Source organism: Phasianus colchicus, chromosome Z, assembly GCF_987193195.1.
Source record: "Phasianus colchicus chromosome Z, bPhaCol1.hap1.1, whole genome shotgun sequence".
Lineage (NCBI taxonomy): Eukaryota > Metazoa > Chordata > Aves > Galliformes > Phasianidae > Phasianus > Phasianus colchicus.
Genome location: NC_143476.1, coordinates 24,933,575 through 24,959,310, shown reverse-complemented (window position 1 = coordinate 24,959,310; position 25,736 = coordinate 24,933,575). Strand labels below are relative to the sequence as shown.

General features: G+C 42.9%; 1 protein-coding gene across 3 annotated transcripts in view; it reads left to right on the top strand.

The window, feature by feature from the left end:
- The first annotated feature begins 200 nt into the window (after positions 1–200).
- Positions 201–25,736, top strand: part of ABCA1 (ATP binding cassette subfamily A member 1) — a 91,458-nt gene continuing 65,922 nt past the window's right edge. For 2 of the 3 annotated variants that reach the window (XM_031607731.2, XM_031607730.2), the window contains exons 1-5: positions 202–482; positions 15,486–15,626; positions 20,955–21,048; positions 24,720–24,861; positions 25,603–25,724. In XM_031607731.2, the coding sequence (XP_031463591.1) occupies positions 15,561–15,626; positions 20,955–21,048; positions 24,720–24,861; positions 25,603–25,724 (424 nt within the window). In that variant the 5' untranslated portion in view covers positions 202–482; positions 15,486–15,560. Of the gene's footprint in view, positions 492–15,485; positions 15,627–20,954; positions 21,049–24,719; positions 24,862–25,602; positions 25,725–25,736 lie in introns of all 3 variants that reach the window. The other variant, XM_090132133.1, reaches the window with a different exon arrangement.

Below are 25,736 nucleotides of genomic sequence, written 5' to 3'. Positions count from 1 at the left end.
TGTTTTCGGCTGCAGCGAGCACGCCCACATGCAAATCGGCGCCTTCCTCCTCCCAAACATCGGCGGCGTCCCTTGCTGCGGTAGTAGATAAAAAAAAAAGAAGGAAAAAGACGAAGGAGACGGGGAAAAGTGGAACGGGGGGGGGGGGGGGGGGGTGAGAGGGGGCAGGGGGGAAGAAGCAAGAAAGAAAGAAAGAAAGAAAAAAAACAGAGAAGAGGGAGAAAGGGGAAAGGAAAAACGATTCCAGGAGCTGCCCGGCCGTGGAAGGGGCGGGCGGTAACGCCCCGCAGCGGGCTGCCCCGCGCCGCCCTATAAAGACACGCTGAGGGACGCGGGTGCTCGGCAGCGGGGCCGGCGTCGGGGCCGGTGTCTGGTCGGTGCGTGGCAGAGCTGAGCTCGGGAGAAGTGGAGCGAAGCGTAGGCGGCTCGGCTCGGCTCGGCTCGGGACCGAGGGCGGCTGCCCAGGGCTCCCCGGCCCGGAGGTAGGCACGGTATGGCACGGCATGGCACGGCAGCGGTTGGGTTGGCGGCACCGCTCGTCCTCGCTCCGCTCGGAGCAGCGTCACGGGGCAGGGGGAAAAAAGCGATTAACTTTTTATTATTATTATTATTATTATTTTCCTTCTTCTTCTTATTTTTTCCCCTTAGTGTACGTAACTTTACTGGGAATGGTTTGAGGGGAGGCAGGGGCTGATACGTTTTGTTTGTTTCCCCTTCCCTCCTCCCCCCCCCCCCCCCCCCGAATGTGTGTTTATAATTTTGTCGTTATTTTATTCTAGCTGATCCCGAGCGGAGCGGCTCTGTCTTGGCAGCGCTCGCGTAGGGCGGCTCCAGCGCCCCGTCGCCCGCCCCAACCCTGGCGGGCGCCGGAGGGTAACGGGGGGCTCCGATCCGCTTTGCACCTATGGGGAAATCGATGTCGCTGGGCGGGGAGTGGGGAGCGGGAGTGTAAAAATAATAAAAAATCGATCCCGCTGCTTTTGTGATGGGCAGGAGACTCGACTGCATGCAACAAATCTCACTTCTGCGTGCCAGGCTGTTGAGAAGCTTGGACTGCTTCGTTACAGCCTACCATCAGCCCCCTGCAAAGCGCTGCTGCTTGGTTTTGGGTGTGCGTGACCGCTCGGATTCTTAACTCTGTCAGGAAATATACTCCGATTATAGACTGAAAGTTCCTATTAAGCGCTATTTTTGTCTGTCTTAAACCATTCATTGCATCTCCCCCCCCCCCAAGCTGTTAGGCATGGAGACTTCGGGGCTGTATAGATCAATTTGGAGGATCAAAGCTGATCTTTAGTCTGTTGGAATAGATGTTACCGGAGCCAGAGAGATGTAAACCTGTGCTTACACGCCTAGCTGAATTTGAGCCCGTTTTGAAAATTAGTGGTATAGATCAGTACATTAAGATGCAGTTTGGAGGCAGCCTTCAGAGATGGGTCCATGCTTGTATAGCAGGGAACAGCCACGTCTTGGGCATGCTCCATTAGCAACAGATGGCCACACTTGCTTTTCCTAAGTGAGCAATCCCGCTGCGTTTTGAACAGGGATAATGTAATTAGACACATGGTGCGGGTGCTTTCTGTTTGTCGTGCCACTGACTGGGAGTGGTGTTGTGTGCCAAGATGTTCCTGTGCAGCACAGTGTGGTTCTGCCATGTCTCTGCAGGCTTTGGAGCTCAGCCTGGTGTGATCCTCTTGACCAGCAACAGGAGCCCACTGCCTTCACTCGCAGTGCTTCTCTGCCTTGTTTGTCTGGCACTTGTATTTTGGGTGGGCTGGTGATGTGGCAGGTTTTACAGGTCAGCTCATTCCGAACTGTGGGTAGAGGATTTGTAACCTGGAAAACAGAAGTTGCATGGTAGAACTCAAATTGAACTTTAGAATCATAGAACCATTAAGTTTGGTAAGGACCTCTAAGGTCATCTAATCCAACTGGCCACCTACTACTAATATTGCCCATTAAGCCATGTCCCTAAGTACCATATCTACACGCTTCTTGAAAACCTTCATTCCACCACTTCCCTAGGATTATGGAGAGGGAGAGCTGTTTAGTCTTGCTGATGCTAGCAGGATCTTAAAGGATCCTAGAGGAAGAGGGGTAGAGGCCACCATAGACCTTTAGCAGCTGGATAGTGGAAACCTTAAGGGCCCCAGGCTTCAATATTTTTGTTTAACTTTGGAAGTTGGGAATGTCTCATGCTAGAAAATGATAAAAATATGTTTGTTGGAGGTGTTCTGTAGAGTATTTGTTGTTTTTGAGAGATTGTAGCTGTCCATGTCTGCAATTGCAGTTGTGTGACTGGCCCCAGCTGCTCGCAGTAGCTTCCCATTGGTGCATTACTACTGAAGCTCACGTGCCTGGATGGTATTTTGTGTGAAACAAACACCTCAGGTGCCATTCTTTGTAAGACTGTGGCATTTGCTGGAGTCTTGGTAACCTTTGGCTATTGGTCCCAGCTTTCCTCCAAACTGAACAGTAGTAGTACAGGCAGGCGTGGTGAGAGCTTCCTGATGATCACCAGTGGGACTGGGGTGTGCTTATAGATAGGTTTGTCATAGGCTGATGCTGGCCAACCTGTTTTGTAATGCCAGTTTTGTCTTCGGAAACCTCTTCAGGTCAATTCTGCTGATGTGAGCAGAGGTCTGGTCAGGCCCCTCTCCATCCTGTATCATAGGGGTGGGTGGGACTGGTCCCTGGGGAGGTGCTGAACTGCTGAAGCTGGAAAGACTTGAGTTTGTTTTCAAAGAAAGAAAAAGGACAATGTTACTGTGGCCTTTGTTCTGGAAATAGCCTATTCTCTACTTCCTGGGCCTCACCCTCACCATGTGAGCATAAAGCAGTCCACAGATGCCGTAATAACACCTTTGTGGCTTGAGGAAAGCAGCTCTGGACCTTCTACGTAAGTTTTAGGCTAACGTATGCTGTGTCTCATGCATGAATCAGGTGTGATAGGTACAGCTCGGGATGTGGGTTCTCCCTTGCCTGCCTCCCTGCAGAGCTTGCTGGCAGAGGTGGGTCTACAGAACCAGCGCAGGAGCAAGGCCAGTCCCCAGCCTGTCCTCTTGTTGCTGGATGGGATCAGCTCTGCTTCTGTTTATCATGCGTGCTGCACTGGGCAGGCACAGTGCTCCTTAGGGTGTGGTTTCTTCAGAATTTTAATCTAATTGGGGGTTGCTGCTGAACTGCTAATGGTCCTGCTTCACCTACTCCAAGCGCTCAGTCTCTGTCTCTCCCCATGTTTTGTTCTCTGGGCTGATGCTAGAGTTCACCAACTCAGAGTGACCAAGCTTAAAATTAACTTTTCTCTCTGAGCTTCCAGATGAGGGAGTTCTTTCACTGAGGGATGGAAGGGTTGAAAACACTTTTAGCTGGGTGATTCTTTGGCATCCTGTACTCAGATCGTGGTTGGCACAAAGATAGTGACAGGAGTGGAGCAGAAGGAGAACCAGACTACTACTTTAAGTAACCTTGGAGCAGGAACCATGGTGTTTTTGTAGGTTTCCTAGGCTGGGTGGCGCTCCAAATCTTGAAATAAGGCCATGGCTGGTCATACACCATCATTTTTCTCTTAGATTGGTTATTCTTTTTGTCTGCCCGTGTGTGTGGCTGGAGATATGACCTGCTGATTGATAGAATACTTTATATGTGCCCTACTTTGCAACTTCAGGGACTCTGTCTGCTTTCTCCAGGTCTAACGTGGTAGAAAGTTGGTGAATTGTTGTCTTTGAGATTATCATTTTTGTATCTGCTGAGTGTTTTAATCCTGAATTCTTGAAAGTTTGCTATGTAGTTATCCAGAACATAGATCCAGAACAGTGGTTGCTAAGGATAAGGATTATAAATACCTTATGATAAGACTCTACTTGTAGTGTTGAGATGTTTGCCTTAAAAACTCAAAACATTTCATATTCTGTAGCTATATGTCCTATAATGTTACTGGCTGTAGGAGGCCTGTACGGATCAGCTCAGAAGAATTAGCATGAATTGAACCACTGACCAGAATACACTCTTCTCCATTTTTGGGTCTCCTTTTCTAATGGAAGGTAACGGTAAAGCCAGACCTGTCTTTTTTATCGCTTGTCTTAGGGCAGAGAACATGTGAGCTTGCCTCATGGAGTGAGGGTGAGACAGAGTAGGACGGAAAACTGTTGATGCAGCTTTTCTCAAACAACAAACTGATGCTGTAGGAAAAATAGGAGCATTCAAATCTTAAGATTTATTGAGTTATTAGTGAAAAGGCTTGATCATGGATTATAAGAAGAATGTGCATCAGTCTGAATAGTATAAACATCCATATACAAGCTGACCTTTTTCCTCTTCTGTTATTTTCTGGAGGAGTATTGCTTAGCAGAGCTCTATCTAATCCAATAAGAGATCCGTTTGTGTTGTGCTAACTTTGTTAGGGAATGATTGTCCTTAGCCAGAAAGAGGAGAGCAGGAGAGCCTTTCCAAGACTGTTCTGGTTTGAGCTAGATAGCAAGGTCAGTCTTTGGGAAAGAGCAAACAAAGCCAGAGCCTCTGACCACACGGTTCAGAGATCATTCCGGAGGTCTGTCTTCCTTTCTAGTAAGCAGAAGGCAGGCAGTGTTGTGTGGAAGATAAAGAAGTGGCCCAAACCAGCCACCGCCCTGCTTGGCTCTGTGAAACAAGAAATTTTATTTGCCCATTTCCCAGTGAAAGGCTATTACTGGAAGCTGGAAGGCAAGCTGTGCAATTAATATTCATCAGCATTCTTGGCTGTTGGTTTAGTAGCAGCCAAAATTAAGCCATGTGTAAGGTCTCAGAGCAACAGCGGTGGCGGTCAAGGTGACAACAACAGGACCCAGGGACCAGGATAACCTGTTTTCTAGCAGCAGTGCCTGTCTCATGATGACATGCTTCTGTTCCCTGATTCAGTGTTGTTATAAATATGAGATCATAAAAGCTTATATTCCACAATGTAAAAGTGAAAGTGTGTTTTTTTTTTTCTCAGCTGCAGCACTGTAACTTTTTTTTTGTAAAGACTATTAGCTGTGTTGCTCATGTCAGCAACCAGATTTAAACCCCAGGTTTTTAGATGTTGCTGCTGCTTTTGCAGGTGCCTTCTTGTGCCGTCAGAAGAAACAAACAAATTATTGTACATATATTTTCTCTGAGAAACGTATTTGTGGAGAATATGTTTTTATTCTATGGATATGCCATTGGCTCTTTTTTTCTTCCCTATATTGTAATTATGCTGCCATAACAGGAGTTCCAGTATAATTGCTAGTGGAATGCAGAATTAGATCCAAATTTGATTGGATTTAAAAACAAACAACAACAACAAAAAATCCAACAAGACTCCCTTTGACCACAATAAAACAGCAGCAAACTTTGGTGTGTGCAATATGAACGTTTCTTTCTGGTGGAGTCAAAGTTCAAAATCTAGTCCTCTTCTAGGTGAACACATTTCTGTTTGTTAAACTAAATTGATCTTGCATTTCAGAATTTATGCTATCACTGGATAATGTACTTTTTTCTAATTCATTTGTTTTAAAGTATTTTTGATATTTTAATTGTTCTTTACCCTGTTAAGTTGGAGTAGCAGTTTCTAAAGCCTTGCTTACCAGGTCTTACAAACCTATAGAGATATTCCTTCTAAGAAAGTAGTAGGCATATTTGGAGGAATTTGGATTTATTCCTTCCAGAGTGATACTATCACTTGTATACCAGCTGTCACCAGATTTCTTCAGATCTTGTTTTTCCCTTTTCTTTTTTTTTCTTTTTTCCATCCCCCCATTACTGTGTCTTCCAGAGCTTTGTTCACAGCTCTTTCAACATTAGTCTTAGTCTTCACCACTGTATCTGTCTTCCCAGTTGTGTTCACATGTAAAACCAGACATAACTTCTGTCAAGTGGAATGTGCTTTGACTCCAGTGAAACTTTCTCTGCATCATTTAGGATTTCTCAAACTCAACAGAAAATGTATAGCTTGGATGGAACTTATATCCATTAACAACTTGCAGAACTTTTTTGTTTCCATTTTTTCTTACAAGCTTACTTTCTTCCTTCTGGTATTTAGTGCCACTTCTGCACCCACCCAAAGCATTTTCTATCCTGAGTGCTTTTGCTTGAAATTGAGTGGACCAGTTCTTCGCTTTTGTGCTTAGTCCCTTGGAATTGTTGGAGCAATCTAGTGGACCTCTGTCCTGAAGCCCACATGAAGAAGCATAGCTTAGGTTTGAACAGATCGTCGCCTTTAGCTCATTCCATCAGCATGTGTGATATTAAAATAACCACACCACATCTGTTCACTGGCTTGTTGACCCTTATGGGAGTACGAGTTGAACAATTGGAAATGAACAATATAATCTGTGTGGAACAACTTGTTTCTGTGGATTAGGCAAAGACAGAGGTTTGCATACAGCATTCTGGCAGCACTCCCAGCTAGGTGCCCAGTGCCACACCTGTCACAACAGGCGTGCTGCGTTCATTCTTATTGTGTATGCCAGTTATTTTTGTTTTGTTCTATGAGTAACTTTAGAGATAAGTGGCTATTGAATCTTATCATTTGCCAAGGTTGAGCAGAAATTCATTTCTCTTTAAAGTGAGCAGTCATTACTTTCAAAAGCACCTGGATTCCTGTTTTCTCCTGTGTTGAAGTACTAGGTTTTAGGTCCATGACATGAGGTGGTTAGCAGTGTGAGAGCTGAAGCCATGCTTGGGTCTGCCTGTTGTAGAGTTTCAAGGATCAAACTCTACTCACACTGACATCTGTTGCAAAATACAGCCTTTGCCAACTTTCTTTTGACAACATCATTTCCTTGCATTGTGCTACAGGCTTTTTCCTGGCTGAGGCTTTTCTGCATAGTTGAAGAGTATTTTTGTTGTTTTATCTTCCATAACCTATATCTGTGAGACATGCATCAGTGCAGTTGTGTAGATACCAGGCTTCACAGCCAGCTTATTCCTTATGGCAATGAGTCTTAAGTACATCAGAAGGATGTTTCACGCAGTAAAAGCCATACCGGGTTCTGTTTTGTTATTGGACACATGCTGGTTCATGATATGCTGATCCCAGATGGCAAAGACCCAGAGGAGAATAACAGTAAAATTTCTTTGGATGGAGCAGACATACATCTCAAATTACAGTACCAATCTTTGCTGAGTTGCTTGCATCCTTGCCTTCCCCCAGCACTCAAGAACAAGCTACAAAAATAAAATATTGGAGAAGACACTTTTTTGCAAAACAAACGAACAGAAAAACTTATGGAAGTGATGGCAAAGCTGTGAGGTGTGGTATTGTGGTACCTTGGCTCAGGAGATGATACAAGCACCTCAGTGATACTTCAGCCATTCCACGACAGGAATGTGCACTGCCTACCATTGTACATAATCTTAAGCCAGATCTATGGCTGATTCACATAGATGAAGTAATTCAGTGACCAGGGTGCGCGGAGCAGAGGATGGTGGTCAAAAGTTTTTCTAGCTAACACCCTCTGAGCTCATAGATTTCCTTTTCCAAAAGCTGAGAAGGGTGATGACCTTCCTGAGGGAGCTCTGTCTTTCTTCTGTCCTTGGAGGCAGCTGCCAAGCAGAAAACTGTCTTCTGTAAAGTGAAATGCTTAATCCTTTTTCACGTTTGAGAAGATAACGTCCGTAAACAGGATGCATCAGCAGGAGAAAAAAGTGGCTGATGCAGTGCAACAGAGCTTTTTGCCGACTGTGCTGACAGTACTACAGTTGCTCAGAGATCAAAGCCTAATGGCATGAATTGAGCTTAAATGTCACAATCATTATTTTAGCTGGCTGTCCTATTACTTCTAGATTCCACAACAGAGAAAAGGTCGTTCTTTGGGATCCAAAAAAAAAAAAAAAAGTACAGAACCAAGCTAATGTGGACTATGGATCTTGGACATGGGCCATGATAAAGTAAATCATCTGGGTTTTTTTATGTGAGAAAAGTAGAGATGCTTACTGTAATAGAAATATCGAAATGTTTCATGTGTTTCAAAGCCTTCCAGTGGAAGTTGGTGGGTTTTTTGTTTTTTTTTTTTAAATATTGTAATAAATGGCTGCATTTCTTCTTAAGTGTTATATTTGACATTTAAGTAATTCCTCTTGCTGAAGTGCGTGACACAATTTCTTGCCCATGCCTTTCTTTGGATCAGTCCAGCTGTGGCACACACAAGCTCAAGTTTTTCTATTGCAGTGGAGCCACACTTGTTTTCACCATTTCACCTATTGAACATGCTGGAATTAATGAGAACCATTTGTTGTGATCATTCTGGTAGGAAGGCATGCTGCAGTGTGAACTGGGACAGGTTTTCAAAGCAGCTTGGCATGTTCTGTCACAAGGGAAGTTTCTAAACATCATCCCTTTCTGAAAATGAGGCACTGCTGACTGGAAAAATGTAGTCCTATTTGTATTAAGGAGTACTTGTAGGCTGGTGCTCAGGTCTTTGGGAAACTATCTCTTGTGGTTTATTTCTGACACCTGTGCCCCAGAAATACATTTTGGGATCTATGCTTTGTCAGAAGGAGGAAATGAGAGCTGTTGAAGAGCTCAAGGCCAGCATTTTTAGTGCTCCTGATACTCAGTCTGGGTATGGCTTTCGAAATGGTCTCTGCTCTGCTATTCATAGCTGGGCTTTCAGAGATACTCAGCACAGAATATGCTGACTTTTTAAAAAATTGAAGTGCTTATTCGTGGTGCCTAGACTAGGTACCATTAGAAGCCCCTTGCCCAAATGCTTGGGATGCCAGATTTCTGTCCCTGACATCATGTTGTATCAGTTCCAGTTCTTTTCAGAGTAAGATCTGGGCTTCCTTCTCATGTAATTTCTACTGCAACAGGCAAAGCCTAGCACTGGGCTCTTTTATGAGACTAATTGTTTTAATAGCAGCAGTTAAAGCAGATTGTGAGTAGCTATTTTCTTGTCATGTTGTGCTTAAAAGGAGCAGTCATTTTCGTCCAGCTGTCTCTAAGCTTCTGTGAAGCACAGCCCCCTTAAATGAAGAGAATTCATCTGTTCAGTGTTATGTAGCTGCGTGTATGGTGCTGTAAGGATCCTGTGACTGAGTGAGATGCAGTTCCTGCGTTTTATTTGGGCACTGGTGGAATTCCAAGAAAATGTTCAATCAGCTTCCCAATATTTTGGCACTATCCCTCATGTTAGGGAGTTGTAGAAAGCTTGGCGCACTCATCAGGAGGAAAAATGAGTCAAACTGGTTGTGGATTACCATGAAGCTAAATCTGAAAGTGCTTCTGTCATACAAATCATTGTTATTTTATAGGGCAGATGGCCACAATGAAAACAATGTGTTAGTTGTTTGCAGTATTAGTAGGTGTTGAAGAACAAGGCCAGAATCTGTTTGCTATCAAACCTAAGGCCAGGTAGTCAATCTGTGTAAGATGATGTAAACTAGTCAAGGTCCTTGCCAGGGATTGCCAACCAAATATTGTTTGTAGTCCTAATTAAATTCTTGCCTGCTGACCCAGAAGCTCTTCAATTGTATTGTTAGCAACAAGCAGTTGGTGTAAACGTGATGTGGGTGATTTTGGAGAGGAGAGCCCTTCTCACTGAATGAACTTTTAGGTAGAATAGTAAACTTGGCCTGATATTCATTTGGCAAATGGGAAAGAAATGGAAGTCCTCCGTGGGGAGGTTACGAAAGAATTGCTTTTTTCAGCGTCTGTGTGGCCTCACTGATAATGATCTTGCATCCCAGGCATCAGGCTGCAGGTTCAAAGCTCACACCTCTCTGCTGACCCTGCATTGCTCATTATTGCTGCAGAATCTAGCAGTTCTTAAACCAGGAGAAAAGTGTGTAGCATCTACTGGTTGTTTTTATCTCTGCCTTTGCTTTGCGTGGCACTCCAGGTGAGTTGTTCGAACATGCTGCTAATGGTTTTGACGACATCTTTTTGTAACTTATTTCAGAATGCTGGATTTAGAAGATAGCTTTAAAAGGTCAGTCTTGTTATTCCTAGAAAGGTATTATTGTTAGAGTACAGCTTCCCTTCTTCTCCGGAGTTCCAGTAGACTTTGAGATTTTTGACTTCTTGAGAAATGTAGAGACTTGAATGTCAATTTTGCTCTTATTAGTCTTGCAGACTTTGCCTGAGTTGTTCTGATTGTAAAATGGGCTCATACTCTTAGTTCTTCATGCATTGTCTGTTTCTGCTGTGGAGATTATCTCTAGTTAGGTCCATAACAGTGGGATAAGTGATTGTTTGCATTTGTCCTCAGTCACTCTTTGTCAAGCATAATCTCAACTGGGACTAGTGCTCCTTTTCCACCTGCTATTTATTTACTGAAATTTTGTGGCAAAATGCTTTTTTCTTTCTGGAAATCATGGAAGTTTAAAACAAAGGTTTCTTTCTAATAAGTCTTGCTGCTTATTCCCTCTTACAGCCTCAGGCTGTACAAAGTAAAGGTGGATGTATGAGTCTCCTGTCCATAGCTACTAGTTGGAAAGAAGCTATAAGCTGAGATCCAGGTATTCTGCAAGAAAGCAGCCAGGATGTTAGACCCTGATTTGGGTGACATAGCTCAACTCTTGGCTCTAATCAGTGCCTGTACTCCCAAAATGCTTAGACAGTTCTCTGACAGTTTGTATTATTTGAGTCAGATTGTCAATTTGAGTCACACACTTCGCTCTTGCCTTCTGTCATGGTGACCTGATCTCAGTTGATGGCATTTGGAGCACTGGGAGGGACTTTGCTCTTGGATCTGGGCTTTGCAGAGTTGAGGTGGCTCATGACACTGTTTGTTCCATGAAATGCAGGTTGGTTCTACATAAAGAAAATGCAGATTGGTTCTACATAAATGAAATAAAGTCATTTCTCAGCCTTCATCAAGAGGACTATGTTTCTACTCACAGCTGTCCCATTTCTTTTGAAGAGTGGTTGTTTGGTTTGGTAGATACTTACAGAAAGGCTGTTGGTGTTAAGCAGATGTACAGTTTTTCATTTGAGGTCATGTGTGTAATGTGTTAGGCCATGCTTGCTTGCAGTAGAGGGACAGTACTGGCTGTAGTAGATGTATGTTGCACTCAGCAAATAATGTAGTTTTTGTTTTTTTTTGTTTTCCCCTCAAAGGGCATTATCTCTAGATATTGGATTAGTATTCTACATGGCTGCTTGATCTATGGAGAGCTGCCAGTGGTCGTAGCTTTTGCAATGTGGAAATCTGGCCAAGAGGATGGGATGGAAGGCTTCTAACTGCTTTTATGGCAGCTGCAAGTCTTTGTTAACTAGTACAGACTTTTAGCTCTGCTGATCATGGCTTGGTTTAAGTCATTGCTTGAGATTCACAGGTTCTGTATCCTTCTGCTGGAATCCTGAAATGTTCCACTCCCATAAGGTTTGGTAGGTTTGCTTTGTTCCCTGTATAAATAGTGATTTCTTCTCCAGGGGAAAGGTTTTTTTGCCCCCAGAATAAAGCAAACAGCTGCATTGTTTGCAGAAAGCTGCTTTTGAAAGCTGTTTTATGTTTGTTTAGTACAGACACCAGGCATGGGGGTGGGGAATTGGTTCTCTTCCACTTGACCTTTTTTTCCTCTTAAAATCTACAGCTGTAAAAATACATAGCTTTGTGTTTAAGACTGATTGGGTCTGGGGATTCTCGGTGTACCAGCTAACGGACTTTTCAACAGCCATTTTAGTCTAGATGATTGTGATAGTGCTTATCTAGACAGGGTTGGTCAAAGTGTTTCACTGTAAGCATTTTCAGAATTCATCTCTTCATATATTTATCTCTTAAAGTGATTTTTGAATTGCATACTCAGATGGAGTTGTAGCCTTATAGGTAGGGAATTCATGTGAAGTTTCTGCACTGGGGAGAAAGCCATCTACAGGGGCAGTCCATGGGACAAGCACATGGAGACAACTCTGTCCAAATATCTGAGGGAGTATTTGGATGCTTCTTTTGCTTGATGCTTCCTGTGTTTTCTCATGAATTAAGAAGGTTTGGAATGCTTGGAAAAATAGCATGTTATGTGTATGCAGATCTGAGTGGCATGCTGGTAGGGCATGCTAGGAAGTCTGTGTACGAGTTTATTGGCTGGTTAGATGTGAGATGGCCTCATGGTCCTTTTAATTGGCTGTTTAACTGAGTTCTTGTTGCTCTATCTGCATATTGCACAAGGCGTGTGTCTGGATTCAGTAGGTTGCTGTAAACACCCATTATGCCTGAGCTGCTAGACAGCTACCGGGTATATCTCAAAGATGTAGGCAATTTGAGTCTCCCCTGGTATGCTCCATTTTGTCTAAGCTATGCAGTTGTGTGAAGGAGGTGGAGAAATGCTGAAGCAGAGCTAAAGAAGAATGGTTTTCTAAGTGTTGAATAGAAGTAAGCCTCTTGCCTCTAAGCTTACAACTGCTGTTATACCTGCACTGGAAAACAAACAGTGTTCACACAGTGAAAAAGGTTGGCTGTGCAAGTTGGATGTCTACAGCAAGGACCTTTATGCAGCTAGGTTGCACTACTTGTTACAGCTTAGGAAATTGTTCCAACTTTCACATTGCTTATAAAAATAAGAGTTTTTTGTTGTTGTTGTTTTTTGTTTTGTTTTGTTTTTTAAAGTTAGGATCAGTCTTGGCAGGTATAAATCCCTCTCTTCAGCAGAGTTGTTGTACCTTACATCTCAGGAAATTTGTACTGCTGTTGCAAATTCATGCAGCTTTTCTTGTGCTAGACAGAAATACTACTGCTTTTTTAGAGGGTGAGAGTGATCCCTGGTGAGCACTGCTGGTTAACAAAATTCTTTAGGTGTGATACAGAAGGAAATCTGATATCTGTGGGCTTTGGAACAGCAGTACTAAATAGTTAGTTCGGTTTCCCTGTTGTGTTGTACATCCTAGATGAGCCAGAAGTGAAATACAGGTGGACTTCAGCTCCAGCTGAGCTGAAAGAGTCGGGTCTGCCACTGTTTTCTGTGTTTCTAGTTTGTAATCCTTTCTTTGCCTGGGATTTAGTTTGCACAGCATTTCCTGAGGCATTAGTAATTCAGGTGGACCTAGTTAACTTGTATCAGCAGTGAACCAAATGTGTCAGCTTCTGATACAGATCAAAATTGGAGACAGATAATAGGCATCAGCAAACCTGGGTTACCCCCATCTGTAAGAGATGCTGGGACTTGAATGTCTCTGAAGCTGACATCCCAGCGTAGCTGGAAAAAGCAGAACTGGGCATGCTTTGGGTTCAGTTTTTGTGCTCTCAGTGAGCATCTGGTGGTAGGACTTGTCTCTTTGGTTAACATAGAGACTTAGCTTGTGTCAACATATGGGGCAGGTTTTCCAATCATCAGGTACAGTCCTTACAAATGAATATTTTTGCCTTATTTAAAACTTGTTTCCAGACAAACTGGCCTTGCTTGAAAGCCAGCACGTTTGCTTTGCTCTCAGTGATGTTTAGCTGAACTTTATAAAGAGCTGAAATCCAAGCAGGCACAGCCAAGTCTTCCTGGTTGTGCAGGTTTCTGCTGATCAGCTGAGATGTGCTAAATGATCATATATGTGCCTGTATGTCACTGCAAAGTGCAGTATGAACCCTACAAAGTCTATAAGGCAATTTTTCCATGTTTTGGATCCTGGGGACTGCCTGCAATTGCAAGGAACTAACATTTGGATTTCTGCTGGCATGGATAAAGCCAGCTGCCCTGTGACTAGCTGAGACAGCACTAAACTGCTTTAAATTTTGTTCTGCTGTCTTTATGAAGAATATTAAAGTGAAAGAGTTGAACATAATTCCATTGGGAAGCCAAAGGTCTCTGCTGCTCCCTGCGAGATCCTTTGTCTTCCTGGTGGAATTTGGTCTTTAGCTGTATTTGGTAGAAAATGCTGGGAAGAAGTTTGCTGCAGATCATTAATTGTATTACTGAGTGGCATTTTTATGTTGTTGATCTACTATTAGCTGTTACAGTACCTCACTTGAGTTCTTCTGGGAGTTCACTGTCTACCAGGCAGATGTGCACACAGCTGGAACGTGTTAATGTCAGGAGTTCCAGCCAGAAGGAAGCAGAAGGTAGGGGGAGGAAAGTTCTCCTGCCAGATCAGCTGGGCATCTCTCTGTGAAGAGGAGCATCTGCAAGCACTGCTCACTGCGGTGAATTATAGCAATGAGCCCCTATTGGCTGTATGCTCAGCTGCCTGTGTAGAGACATGAGGTTCAATTTGTAGCTTTTTGTAGGTTACTGTTCTGTTACTGTGCTGTCTGTTACTGTTCTTGCTCACTTTTTTTGGCACGAAAAAAGCTGCTGTGCTGTTGTGACTCTACAATGTAATTTTCTGTGGAATTCAGCATGGTGATTTTAATTACTTTGTAGTGTTTGGGAAACTTTCGTGTAACAGAGACCTATGCTTTATGACAATTTTTTAATCTGCTGTTGTAATAATGGATATGGCTGTGGGTAAAACTTAAAAGCTGCAAATACTCATTAACTCAAAGCTGGCATCCAGAATTGCTATATCTTATCTAATCTTGTTCCAGTGCGAGAATGGTCAGAGCATTTCCTGAAGAAGGCTTAAGTTCATAGTGTGTTTGTGGATTTTGAACACATTTTCAATGCAGTTTGCAGTCAGGAATGCAACTCTGAATAATAGGTCTGTGATAATGGTATGTGGGACATGAGAATCAAAATCATGTGTTCCCACTTCAGCAGATGTTAGGGGGAATGGTTATCTGGTAGTGTGCTTGGATTGGTTGCTAGCTGTCCTGTTAACACTGAGCCTGTCAACAGAATGTATTCAGGAGCATAAATCAGAATTAATTTGCTGTGAATTAGTTAAATCCCTGCATGGACACTTACTCAGAAGGAAAGTACTCTTAATCAGAAGTGGCTTAATCTCAAAAGTAAATTAAGCTGTTCTAAATAAATTCTGGAAAAAAAAAAATAATAGAAGATTTAATGGCTTTCAATCTACTGTAAGCTCATCTTTGCATCTGGGCCTTCCTGAAAGTCTCTGTGTACCCAAGCTTATACTGTGTTATTATTAAAAGCCACCAAAGAAGCTAGTGTGTTTCTGAATCCTTTTTACTTTCTCATACAATTGCAAGGTGCATACTGAATGCACACTGCTCACAGCAGCTGTAGAGGCCAGGTGGCTGTAAGACCCTACACTGACTCAATTGTCCATTCACTTTATCCAAATATGAATGGCTTCAGGGTCACTTGCCTCCAAGGAGATGCATGTTTCTCCTTTGCATGTTAAGTGTGTGGCATTTTCTTCTGCAAGTAAATGTATTAGTTGGAATGCCAAACAAAGACATACCTAATTTGGCAACATGTTTTTCACCATTAGAAAAGTAAATATGGAGAGAAGCTTTTTTCTTTAAATCTGAGCTTACTTGAACCTATGAGATGTGGCTAGAGTGCACAGAGAAAGAGAGCAGATGTGGGAAATGCAGTGAGGGGCTGGCTGCAAGGCTTCATGAGCTCACAGAGCACAGCCTCTGCCTTTTTCTGTTTTGTTGCCTTTTCTCATGTCACATAATTTTTCCCTTTGAACTCTTGCTTTCTAGTTAATGCCCAGCCACAACCTCCTTGCTGTGTACTGCTGCTACTGCACAAAGGGAAGAAGGCATTGTTGAAAAACGATGGCGTTTTGGACGCAGCTGGGATTGCTGCTATGGAAGAACTTCACCTACAGAAGAAGACAGACTGTAAGTATTAGCCAAAGGGTTTTTTGGTCTAAGTTACAGCATTGTGGCTTGCTTGTCAAGTGAAATAAAGGAAAATTTCCTGCATATTGGTGTTTTGAATCTTAGAGGATCCTGGCTAAACAGCTGATCTGCCTTTTCAGAGAGCTGACTCAAATCCTTAGCAGATAGAAGTGAGGGGGGTTGGAGTTGCTCCTGGGTGCTGGTGTATCAGAGTACTGAAATACTTGTCCGACCTGGCAGGGAGGGATGTAAGTCCAGTGCCTCTGCTGTGACCTGCCTGCTCCTCAGGAAGAGTACTGTCAGGCTGTGGATCCGTGGCATGGACTCTAAACACTTTTGACTGCTGTAAGCTGCAACAACAGCACAGAAATTCAGCCACTTCGTAATGTGGCCAAAGGTCTAATGGTTGTTTTCCCAGTGTTGGGACCTCTGCTAGAGGCAATAGCAAGCATTTTTGATCTGTAATCAAGGAGAGGCACACAAGCCTGTTGTGAAACTTTTCAACAGAAGGCTTACTTTAAGTAGCTGACATGAGACATGCTCTAACATTTGTGTAGAGACTGGCAAATGACGCTTTGCTTCCAAGGAGCCTTCTGATTAGCCTCAATACTTGCCTCACTATCTGTTATCAGTATGGAACATACCTATTACAGTAGGCAGTAGCAGCAGAAGTCTCTCTGTGTGGAGACAGGAACAGAGAAGCATGGTTCTAGTGCATTCTCCTCAAGGCTTTCTATCTTAACATTAATGAGACCTCACAAGATGCTATAACTTCGGCAGACAGTTAAAGCCAAAGAAGGCACAGCCCCTTTAGGGGTTTCAGGGGTAACTGTGTTAGACTGGGCCATGTTCTGTGGAACTGGACTGTGCAGAGGAGCTATCCCATTAGATCTGACCTTGAGGAGGTATGAGCAGAGAGTGTGAAGGGAACGTTAGTTACTGAGGTGGTGAGTGGAAAGTGGTGTCTCTGATAAGCTTTCTGAACCCTGCAAATGTCAGGGTGTTTGCCAGCTGTCTGGGGCTGGGTTGCTTTAGAAACTGAGAGTCACAAGGGAGAGACGGCTATCATATTCACTGGTGGAGATGGAAGCAGTCTCTGAAGTCATTGCTCAAATGTCTGAGACTTGTCACTGAATTTGTCTCCTGCGAATTCAGAGCAGAATATGTCCCATTCTTAAAGTGCTCAAATAAAACCAGACAAAGGATTGTTTGGGTTTTTTTGTTTGTTTTTTCCCTCAATACCTCTGGTTACTGGGCTGTCAAGGGTAGTGGGAAGTTCTATGCAAGTTGCATGTTTTTGTCCTTATCCAACCAAAAGCCTTGATCTTCCAGGACAAGGCAGCCCATCTTATAAGCTGCTGGCTGTATCAGCCCTAAGGAGTGATGCTACCTGCTCTCTTGTATTGGGGGGTGGGAGTGGAGGGGCAGTTAATATCCTAACCTTGTGAACTGCTTCATAATTTATAAGAATGTTGCAATGGATTGGAGGAATTAGTCTCAACAGTGGCAACAACTCTTTAAAGTACATTCTGTTCTCAATTACTCTAAGAGCCTATGTAACCTAGGCTCTTAGAGTTTAAAATACTTTCTTTTCCCTGTGGTACTAGCAGTCTTACTCTTGTCCTCTCCCAGACTGGCTTTATGAACTTTGGGAGTCCACAGAGATTGATGGAGCCTATGTGGCAATGCTTGAATTGATTCAACCAGGAGGAGATTTCAGAGGAGCTAAGTGCTCTGCTGAGGAAGATGGCTTTTTTTCTCTAAGTCCTCTGAAATTAATGCATCCAGTCTGAAGGTTATTTGGAGCAGTCTGGCATAGCATGTCTTGTCAAGCAGCTGTAGGGTGGGCAACAGAAGTTCATTCAGATTTTTAGCAATGCCACAAAAATGCAGAAGGCATTTACTTGTAAGCAGAAAAAGACTTTTCTGTTGGTACTTCTGTCATGATCTTGGATCTGTTCAGCTATTTTTTGGTACCTTCTGGCACCTTCTCTATCAGTTTCCCATTGAGTAGCCCAAAGGCTACTGCTTACAGTGTTACTGTATTACTAGTCAATTCATAGCAAAGGCAGCCTCCATCACGGGTTTTTATGATTTATCTCCAGAGTTTTGCTCAAATGTTTTTAATTTGGGCTTCACATGCAGGTATCAAAAGGGAAGGCCTATTAAACAAAGACAGGGAATTACCAGAGCATCTCTTCTAGCGATGTTGGTCTCATGGTTGCACAGGAGACCAGCATCCTGGGTTTTCTGGCAGTGCTACTCAGCCATTCGTACTTACAGAAGGTATAGCCCAGAAATAATTTGATTCCTCTTGTTTTTCCCACAAGAAGTTTGGTTTCCTTTGCTTCTGACTGAACTCTCTCTTCTGCTGCAGTGAGTTTGGGCTGTGTTGCGAAAGCTGGGTCCAAAGCTCAGCCTGACGTGTGCAATTCAAGCGTTACTTTGTACTGGATTACTTCCAACAGCATTGGAGTGGGGGGAAGGAGTACACAGGGGGAGAGCAGGGAAAGAATCATGTTCAGGGTTCACTGTTGTGTAAAAGCACTGTCTCTTCCTGCTGTCTTGCAAGTGAGGAGACCTCTCAAGCTTGCATGGCAAGGCTGATTACCAGCTGGTAGCTCCTTGCATTGAAGCTGGACCATGAAGATGAGGACACTGGCGGGAAATGAAATGGAATGGTAGTTTGATTAGTTCTTGCTCAACTGATTTCCTGTTGACAAAGCGTTGATCTCAATATTTAATGGTATCCTCCATTACCAGCCAATTGATCAGGTTGATACAGTGCTTCAGAGCTAGTCTCAGTTAAGTTATGAGTAGCTTGTTCTGGTCTAGGTGCTGCTGTCTGCAGAGGTGGTGTTCCTCCCTTTCTTCCAAGGGGGCAGGGGTGGCAGAGAGGTGATGCTTGGATTCACTGTTCACTATGCAGGTCTAGTGGCTGCAGTAAGTGAGGAGACTCAATTTTCGTTATGTCTTTAGTGTGAGCCTTGGTAAGGCACATCCCTTTTGATGTTGTTGTGTCCATCTCTACTAAGGCAGCAAAATATGGTGTAATTACTGCTGTGGGAAGTCTAGGAAGTGGTACAGAAAGGAAGCTTCTGTGCTTTAGGAATGAAAGAAAGAGGCTTTGTTTTTTTTGTTGAATAGTATAAGGGGCTGTCCAGAGAGTCCAAGCCCTCTACTGAAGTTCTACATGTACATTAAGTTTGACCCCATGTTTCAACAGTTGCTGGCTACGTCTCGTGGAGCAGCATTTCAGTGCAGCTGTGATGAATCAGCCTTCAGCTGCACATGCACAGCTGATCCAGTCCAAACGGCCTACCTCTTCTGCCCTCCCTTTGCCTGTGAGTTGGGAAGGCTGGACGTGTATGTGCAGGCGTATGCAGAGGTGTACAGCACTTCGCATGCAGCATGCACGTGGTCACTTTCTGGGTTATGCAATTAGCCATTTCTGGCTGTGCAGCAGGGGAACTGGGGTGGATGTTTCTCTGTGCAAGCCAGGGCTGAGGCCAGTGCTTTCTCTCTGCAGCTGCAGGAGTGAGACTGCTTGGGCACCCTGGGCAGCCTCCACAAACCCAGCTGACGTCATTCTGCCTCCAGCGTACCATGGTGGCATGTACAAGATGCCTGCTCCTTACCAGCAGATAGGGTGGCACAGAGGGCTGTAGTGCATACCAGAGCACAGCCACCAGTGCTGGCAGAGGGAATGGCTTGTGCTGCTTCTTGGCCTGTTGGTGTCCTGGTGCTGAGCATCTCTGGCCTCTGGGAGCCAGGCAGACGGTTTGGTGCTCAGAGGTGCAGCTTGCTGCTGTTAGTGGCTGTGTGCCTACCACTGTCATTGTCCATTATAAAAATAGAGGCATTTTTATGGCACCTTTGTTAGCATGGTTTCAGTGGAGTTTCTTATCCAATGATCACAGTATATGCACAAGAATAACAGGTGGAAAATGGTATCCCAAACTCATCCTGTGGAGTCTGATATCATTGCCAGAAGTGCTGGTGAGAATGACATTCAGTTTTCATTTCTGGACATGGTTGCCATTTGGCTGGATATCAGCCATGAAGGGTATCTGTGAAGATCCATAAATGGTTTCCTTTGGTGGTCTGTGGCATTAGTTTTGGCATATTGATTTTGTGGTGTGAGATTTATTCAAGATACAGTAATCAAGAAATCTCACCTTTAAATTTTCCTAGAGTGCCCTGTGTTAAATGTCAAGAGACTAGTTCTAGCTGTTAACAGTGTAGAATAGGAAAACACATTTGTGAGGGGATTATTTCCTCCGCAGGGTTGCAGATCTTAGCCCATCTGGCTTGTAAGAACAACATGAGTATCTTATTAAAAGATATTTTTTCCAGAGAGGGTGAAAAGATTTCATACTTGACCAAGAAAACACTTTTTTCCTTCCCTCAAGGGGGAAAAGCGCAGGATGTTGCAGCATAAAAAAATCTTGTGTTTTCCTAGTATCACTGCTTACCTCGAGTGCATTTAGGCAGTCTTTCTGGAATGGGAAAGAAGGGGATAGCAGGTGAAGCTCAAGCCTCAAGTGTTTTTGCTTATGTCTCAGAAGCTCTGAGTTCAATTATTGCTTTGTCCACGTTCTTCTGTAGGATGTAGCACTACTCAGTGAATTTCCCTGTGCTTCATTTTCCTAAAAAAAAAAAAAAATCTGTTTTTAATAGTAAAACCTTTTCTTCTATCCTTATCTGGTTACTTCAACAACTGAGGTCTTTCTATCTTTAATTATGGGTACTCCAGTGTTTACAGTGTTTACCTGTCTTAGGGAGTATAAATACATTAGAACCAAACAGTAATTGGCAAAAGTGGTATAAGCTTAGTAGCTTTGCTCTCTTGATAACAATATATTTATCTAGCAGAGAAATTAAAGGAGTTAGTGTAGCTATGCACTGGCACAATATTCATCCCTGATATTAGGGTGAGAGCTGAATTGTTTATTGTGAAGATGGAATAGAAGTGCTTCCCACTAGCTCTAAAATACGCGGCCAGAAAACCAGATGATTTCTGGGAAGAGTAAAAGGGAGATTTCTTTCAGGCAAGGGATGAGGAGAACTAAAAAAAGCCAAAAATAACCTGTGTTAAATGCATCCAGTTTAGTCTTGTAACTCGCCTGTATCAACAACAAACAGAAAACCTGTAATTTTTCAGTGTTCTCTGAAATTGTAGGAACAAACTTTTTGGATCTGGAATGCATAAGCAAAGGGGTGTGAAATGTGCTTGCAAAACTATCCCGTCTTAGAAGTGGATTGTACTGGAAACTCTGTTCTGCCCTGTATTTTGGATATGACATTTTAATACTTTGTTGTTTCCAGTTCCAGCTGCTGATCGAAGTTGCTTGGCCTCTGTTTATCTTCTTCATCCTGATCTCTGTAAGACTTTCATATCCGCCCTACGAACAACATGAATGTAAGTACCAAACACAGCAGCTGCACCCCGAATGGTTGTTATTGCAAGGCTAGAAGGCAGCAGTGCCAACTGTCAGGAGACAAAATTGGGGTAATGGTTGTATACCTCTTCGTAATCTTCAGAAAAGTTTTAGTAGCTGCTTTCCTTCAGTCTTGGGGACTGCAGCATGTTCTGACAAGTTAATGTTTCTCCATAACTGTATTTTGCTGCTGTTTTTCTTGCCATTTCTGAGTTTTTGCATATATAATGTATTAGCCAAGGAATTGCTGTGGAAATGTGACAAGGCTGCAAAACCCACACAGAACCTAAGCTTTATTTCTCATTCTTGTTCTGCATGTGACTGCATAAAAAGAAAGTGGTGTTCAGATCTCTAAGAAAGCAATCTCATTTTCAGACAGTAACGTGGGCTAATGTATTACATAAAAGAACAGAAGAGCAATTCCATTCCTAACTGTACAGTGTCAACTTTATATTCAGTAGATCCAGCAGTCGCACATTAATGGGAAAAACTGTTGTATTTTTCTCTTTACATTATAAATGGGTACATTTCAGCTTTTCCATCAAAGGAAGCTTATTCTTGATCTGCAGATGACTGTGGTGTTTGCCATTTGATTTAAGAAGCAGAACTCATTGAAGCAATATGCTTAATCTTAAATGCGATCGGTAGTGACTTCATTTTTCAATTAGCTGACTATGGAAGAGCTCTTTGTTTATCTTTCCTTTGCCTGATTACTACAAGGTAAAGGCTAAGGGTCAGCACAGCGCATTTCTGGAGGGCACTCTGAATTGTTTCATTCTTAAAATAGGTAAAGAACTAGCTCTTACAGCACTTAACCCTGTGGTTCTTTGCAAGTATATGGGGTATTTTATGTTGCTTACTGGGCTTTTAAGCCAGCTTTTCAAAATTTAAGTGCTAATAATGTCTGCAACTTCCTGATGTGGTTTGAACACTGCTGGTCTCAGTCACTGCCTAACTCTCTTTGTTCTGTGGCTGGCAGGGTAACTGAAATTTCTCTAAGTGCAATTTTGTACTTTGCTGCTACAAATTCAAATTAATTCTTCTGAAACTGTTACAGTAGAACTAGAAGAAATGCTTGCAGTATGGATGCGGAGCTTGAGAGAAACAATACACATTTGCTCAGTTGGTACAAAGAACTGCAGCAGTATCTGTGGTACTTCTTGCCAGTTTTGGCTGTGCTGGATGTAAACTCTACCCTAGCAATATCTGCTTTTTTTCAGATGCTCAGAGTGAGTGTAATACAGGATTGGGATGGTTAGTTGTTAGCCTCTTTGTACATCCTTTGGTCTGGCACCTGTTGTCAGAAGAATTTTAATTGTCCCTCACCTGTATTCCTTTTTCCTTCCCATTTTTATTGACTAAAGTTTTGTTTGTCTTCTCCCTCTGTTGGCATCAACAATAGTAGAGTGCTGAGTATCTACTAACCGTTAAATTCACACTTTCTGGTTAATTCCTCCCCTATTCTCAGAAGCTTTCAGAAAAATGGAAACTAAATTCTTTCATTTAAGTCTGGATTGGTTAAACTGATTATTCACTATACACTGACAGATATGGATGTGTCGTGCAGTGGAACTTTTCTTTTGCTGGGTGTGAGTAGAGATGCTGGAAAGAAACTTTGAGTTCATGATGAGCTCTGTGGCAATATTGTGCATGCCTTCAGGGGAACTGGATTGTTATCTGTGGTGACAGTACTGTGTGCTGTTACAAAATGGCTTACAAGTGAAGCTCGATTATAGCAGTAACAGAGCTTCATGCAAGTGCTTTGCAACCTCAGACAGCCTAGTTATTTTAGTGGTACAGTTTGTTTAATAAACTGATAAGAATTTCAGCTCTCTTTATGTTAGAGGAAAAGGAGCAGAACCAGGGGTTGCACCATTTCTCTAATCTGACTTACCAGACAGGGCTTTTCTTTCCCTGCTCATATCAGGAACCTTTTTCTGAAAACTTTAAAGATAGGTAGGTGGCTTTCACCAGATCAGCCAGAGAAGACATCTCAAACTGTGATAGCTGCCTGTCATCGCTTTCATGTCATTAGAGTTTTGCTTCAATGTAGTGTATAAGTATCTTTATCAAGAGGAACTTCTAGTGAGGCTGCTGCTGTGTCTTGTAGAGCTTGACTTTTCCTGTGAACCCTTCAAGGCATTCAAAATGGACTTCATTTGGAAGAAAAAAAAAAAAAAAAAAAGACTAATTTGTATAGAAGAGCTAGATGTGATACAGTTGGGAAGGTTGTTCTGATAAGTTGTGTCTTCTGACTAACACAGCTGTCTTAGAACAAGGTAATTCCTGCTTTACTCTTCTTTAGGAAACTGCATTTACATGCTTCACTGAGTTTAGAAAGTTACTATGAATTCTTGTATGTTCTTGTTTTCATGTTCTTTTAGTTTTATTTTTTAATCCATGTAAAATTTTATCCATGTGAAGTAAAAGGCATGGAGAAGAGAGAAAGTGTTTCTTTGAGAAATTTTAGGAAAATAATCCAAATGTCTCAGCATTCTTCCTTTCATACCTTCTCCATACTCTTCTTACAAAAAGAGAAATGAAACAAAAGCCAGATAATTCAGGTAAATGGTGTTTCTATTTTGAAAAGAATACTAGGAACTAATAGCCCCTTTGTACTGGAAACAATGAACCTCTGGTTTCGACATCTTTCTCCTGGACAGAGTCCCTGGCTTTCTCCAGGGAGAGCTGACAAGCTCCCTGTCTTCTCTCCACCACTGTCTTCTCCACCATCTGTACTATCCAGCCTTGTTGAGTTTGAGCAGCCCTGACTTCTCATCCTTTGGGGACTTGGTACTCCTGCTGTGGCTGCGGGGGTAGCCAGCCACCTCCCCATCTAATTGCAGGCATGTGAGGATGAAACAGGCACAAGAATGTGAGGTTTTGGGAGCAGTGGATGGGGAATGTGAGGAGCTGTCTTATGTGTGAGATAATGAGGAACAGTGTAACATCCCTTCCCCTTCCACTCCCTGGGTGGAGATAAGAAAGCAAGTTCATTTGCAGAAAGCAGAGTGACCAGTCATCTTGGAAGCAGGATTATATAATGGAAGCCTTTCTTCTGGAGTCCATGGTATTCACAGATATAAGTGTCATACTGGTGGAGTTCTGCCATGGGCAGTTCATTACTGCTTTAATTCTCACCAGGTTTTGTAACATAAACAGGATGTGAATGTTGAAGTATGACTTAAGTAGGTCTTCAATAGCAAGAGTTGAAAACTTGTAATTGGCGTGCAGGTGTATAAGTGTTGGAACTCTGAAACTCAAACTGTTACGGGAGAGCAGTGACATACTTATTTCAGGTAAACCAACACAGGCACCTCATAAGTGCTGACATTGATTGTGCTTTTGTACTTACAATGCATGTGAGTGAGGAGAGAGTTTTAAAAAACAAATAACCAGAAATAATGGTGCAAGGTTGAGGGTAGCTGAGGGCTTTATGCACCTAACAAAGTGTAATTTTTAAGTGGAGGAGGTAGGCTTGTGCAGAGAAGTTAACATCAACTCAACCTTCTTGATGTTGGCCATTATGTTCTCTTAAAAGCAGTGTGAGACAATAAGCTGGACAGAATTGCAATTGCCCTCCTCTACTACATAGTGTTATATCTGGTACGTGTATTGTGTCTGTCTCCTAACTATCGTGTTTTGGTTTTAGGTCACTTCCCAAACAAAGCTATGCCCTCAGCAGGAACATTGCCCTGGATACAGGGGATCATCTGCAATGCCAACAACCCTTGTTTCCGCTACCCAACACCAGGGGAATCCCCTGGTATTGTTGGAAACTTCAATGCGTCCATGTGAGTCTGCCTGCTTTTTCCTTATCTCTTTTCTTTGGGGAGCATATGGAAAAGGCATATTTTGAAGTCACCAGTTCTTTGTGTAACCCTGTGCTGTTGAGAGCCAAGTCTGTTCTTTTATTGAGCATTCTGAATTCAGCCCATAAAAAGGTGAGATACAAAATCTGTTTTTCAGAGAGCCCCTTTTCCTGGCTAACAAACCTCTGAGATGAATGGTGTAGGAGTAAGAAACAGTCTAAGAGCAGGATCTGATGGGATTCTCCTTTTTGTTTGTTGCTGGCTAATGTATTACGGGAAGCTCCACTTACGGTCAGCATTGTTACACCCTGCCTTGTTTGCTGAATTTGTACTGTCAGGCCAGCTAAACTTGATGCAGAACAAAAGGTGCCTGCAACCCGGAAAAACACTTGAAAAGGGACAAGGGCGTATTTAAAATATTGAGCTTCTATGTGGAAGCAGTTAACAAGCAGCAGGAGGCCGTATCCATCCCAGTCTGAACTGGTTTCAAATGCTTGGAGGTTACCAACCTAACTTGGTTTGATCCTGCTTTAGCAGTCATCTTTAATTAGGCTCCTTAATTTTCCTGGGAGTCATCACCAGAGAAGGGTTCATTGTACTGAAGAGAGCAGTGGCATAACTGAAAGGACTGAAGTTTAAAACTGGGACATGAAATTTTGTCTGTGGATACTGGCTTACGGAGCTGATGACTGCTGTTTTTTTTGTTTGTTTGTTTTCCACCAGTGTTTCCCGCCTATTTTCAGATGCCAAAAGGTTACTCTTGTACAGCCAACAGGACACAAGCATAAAGGATGTCCAGAAAGTCTTGGCAAAACTGCGGAAACTGGGAACCTTCTCTGGCTTAGGTAATGGCACAG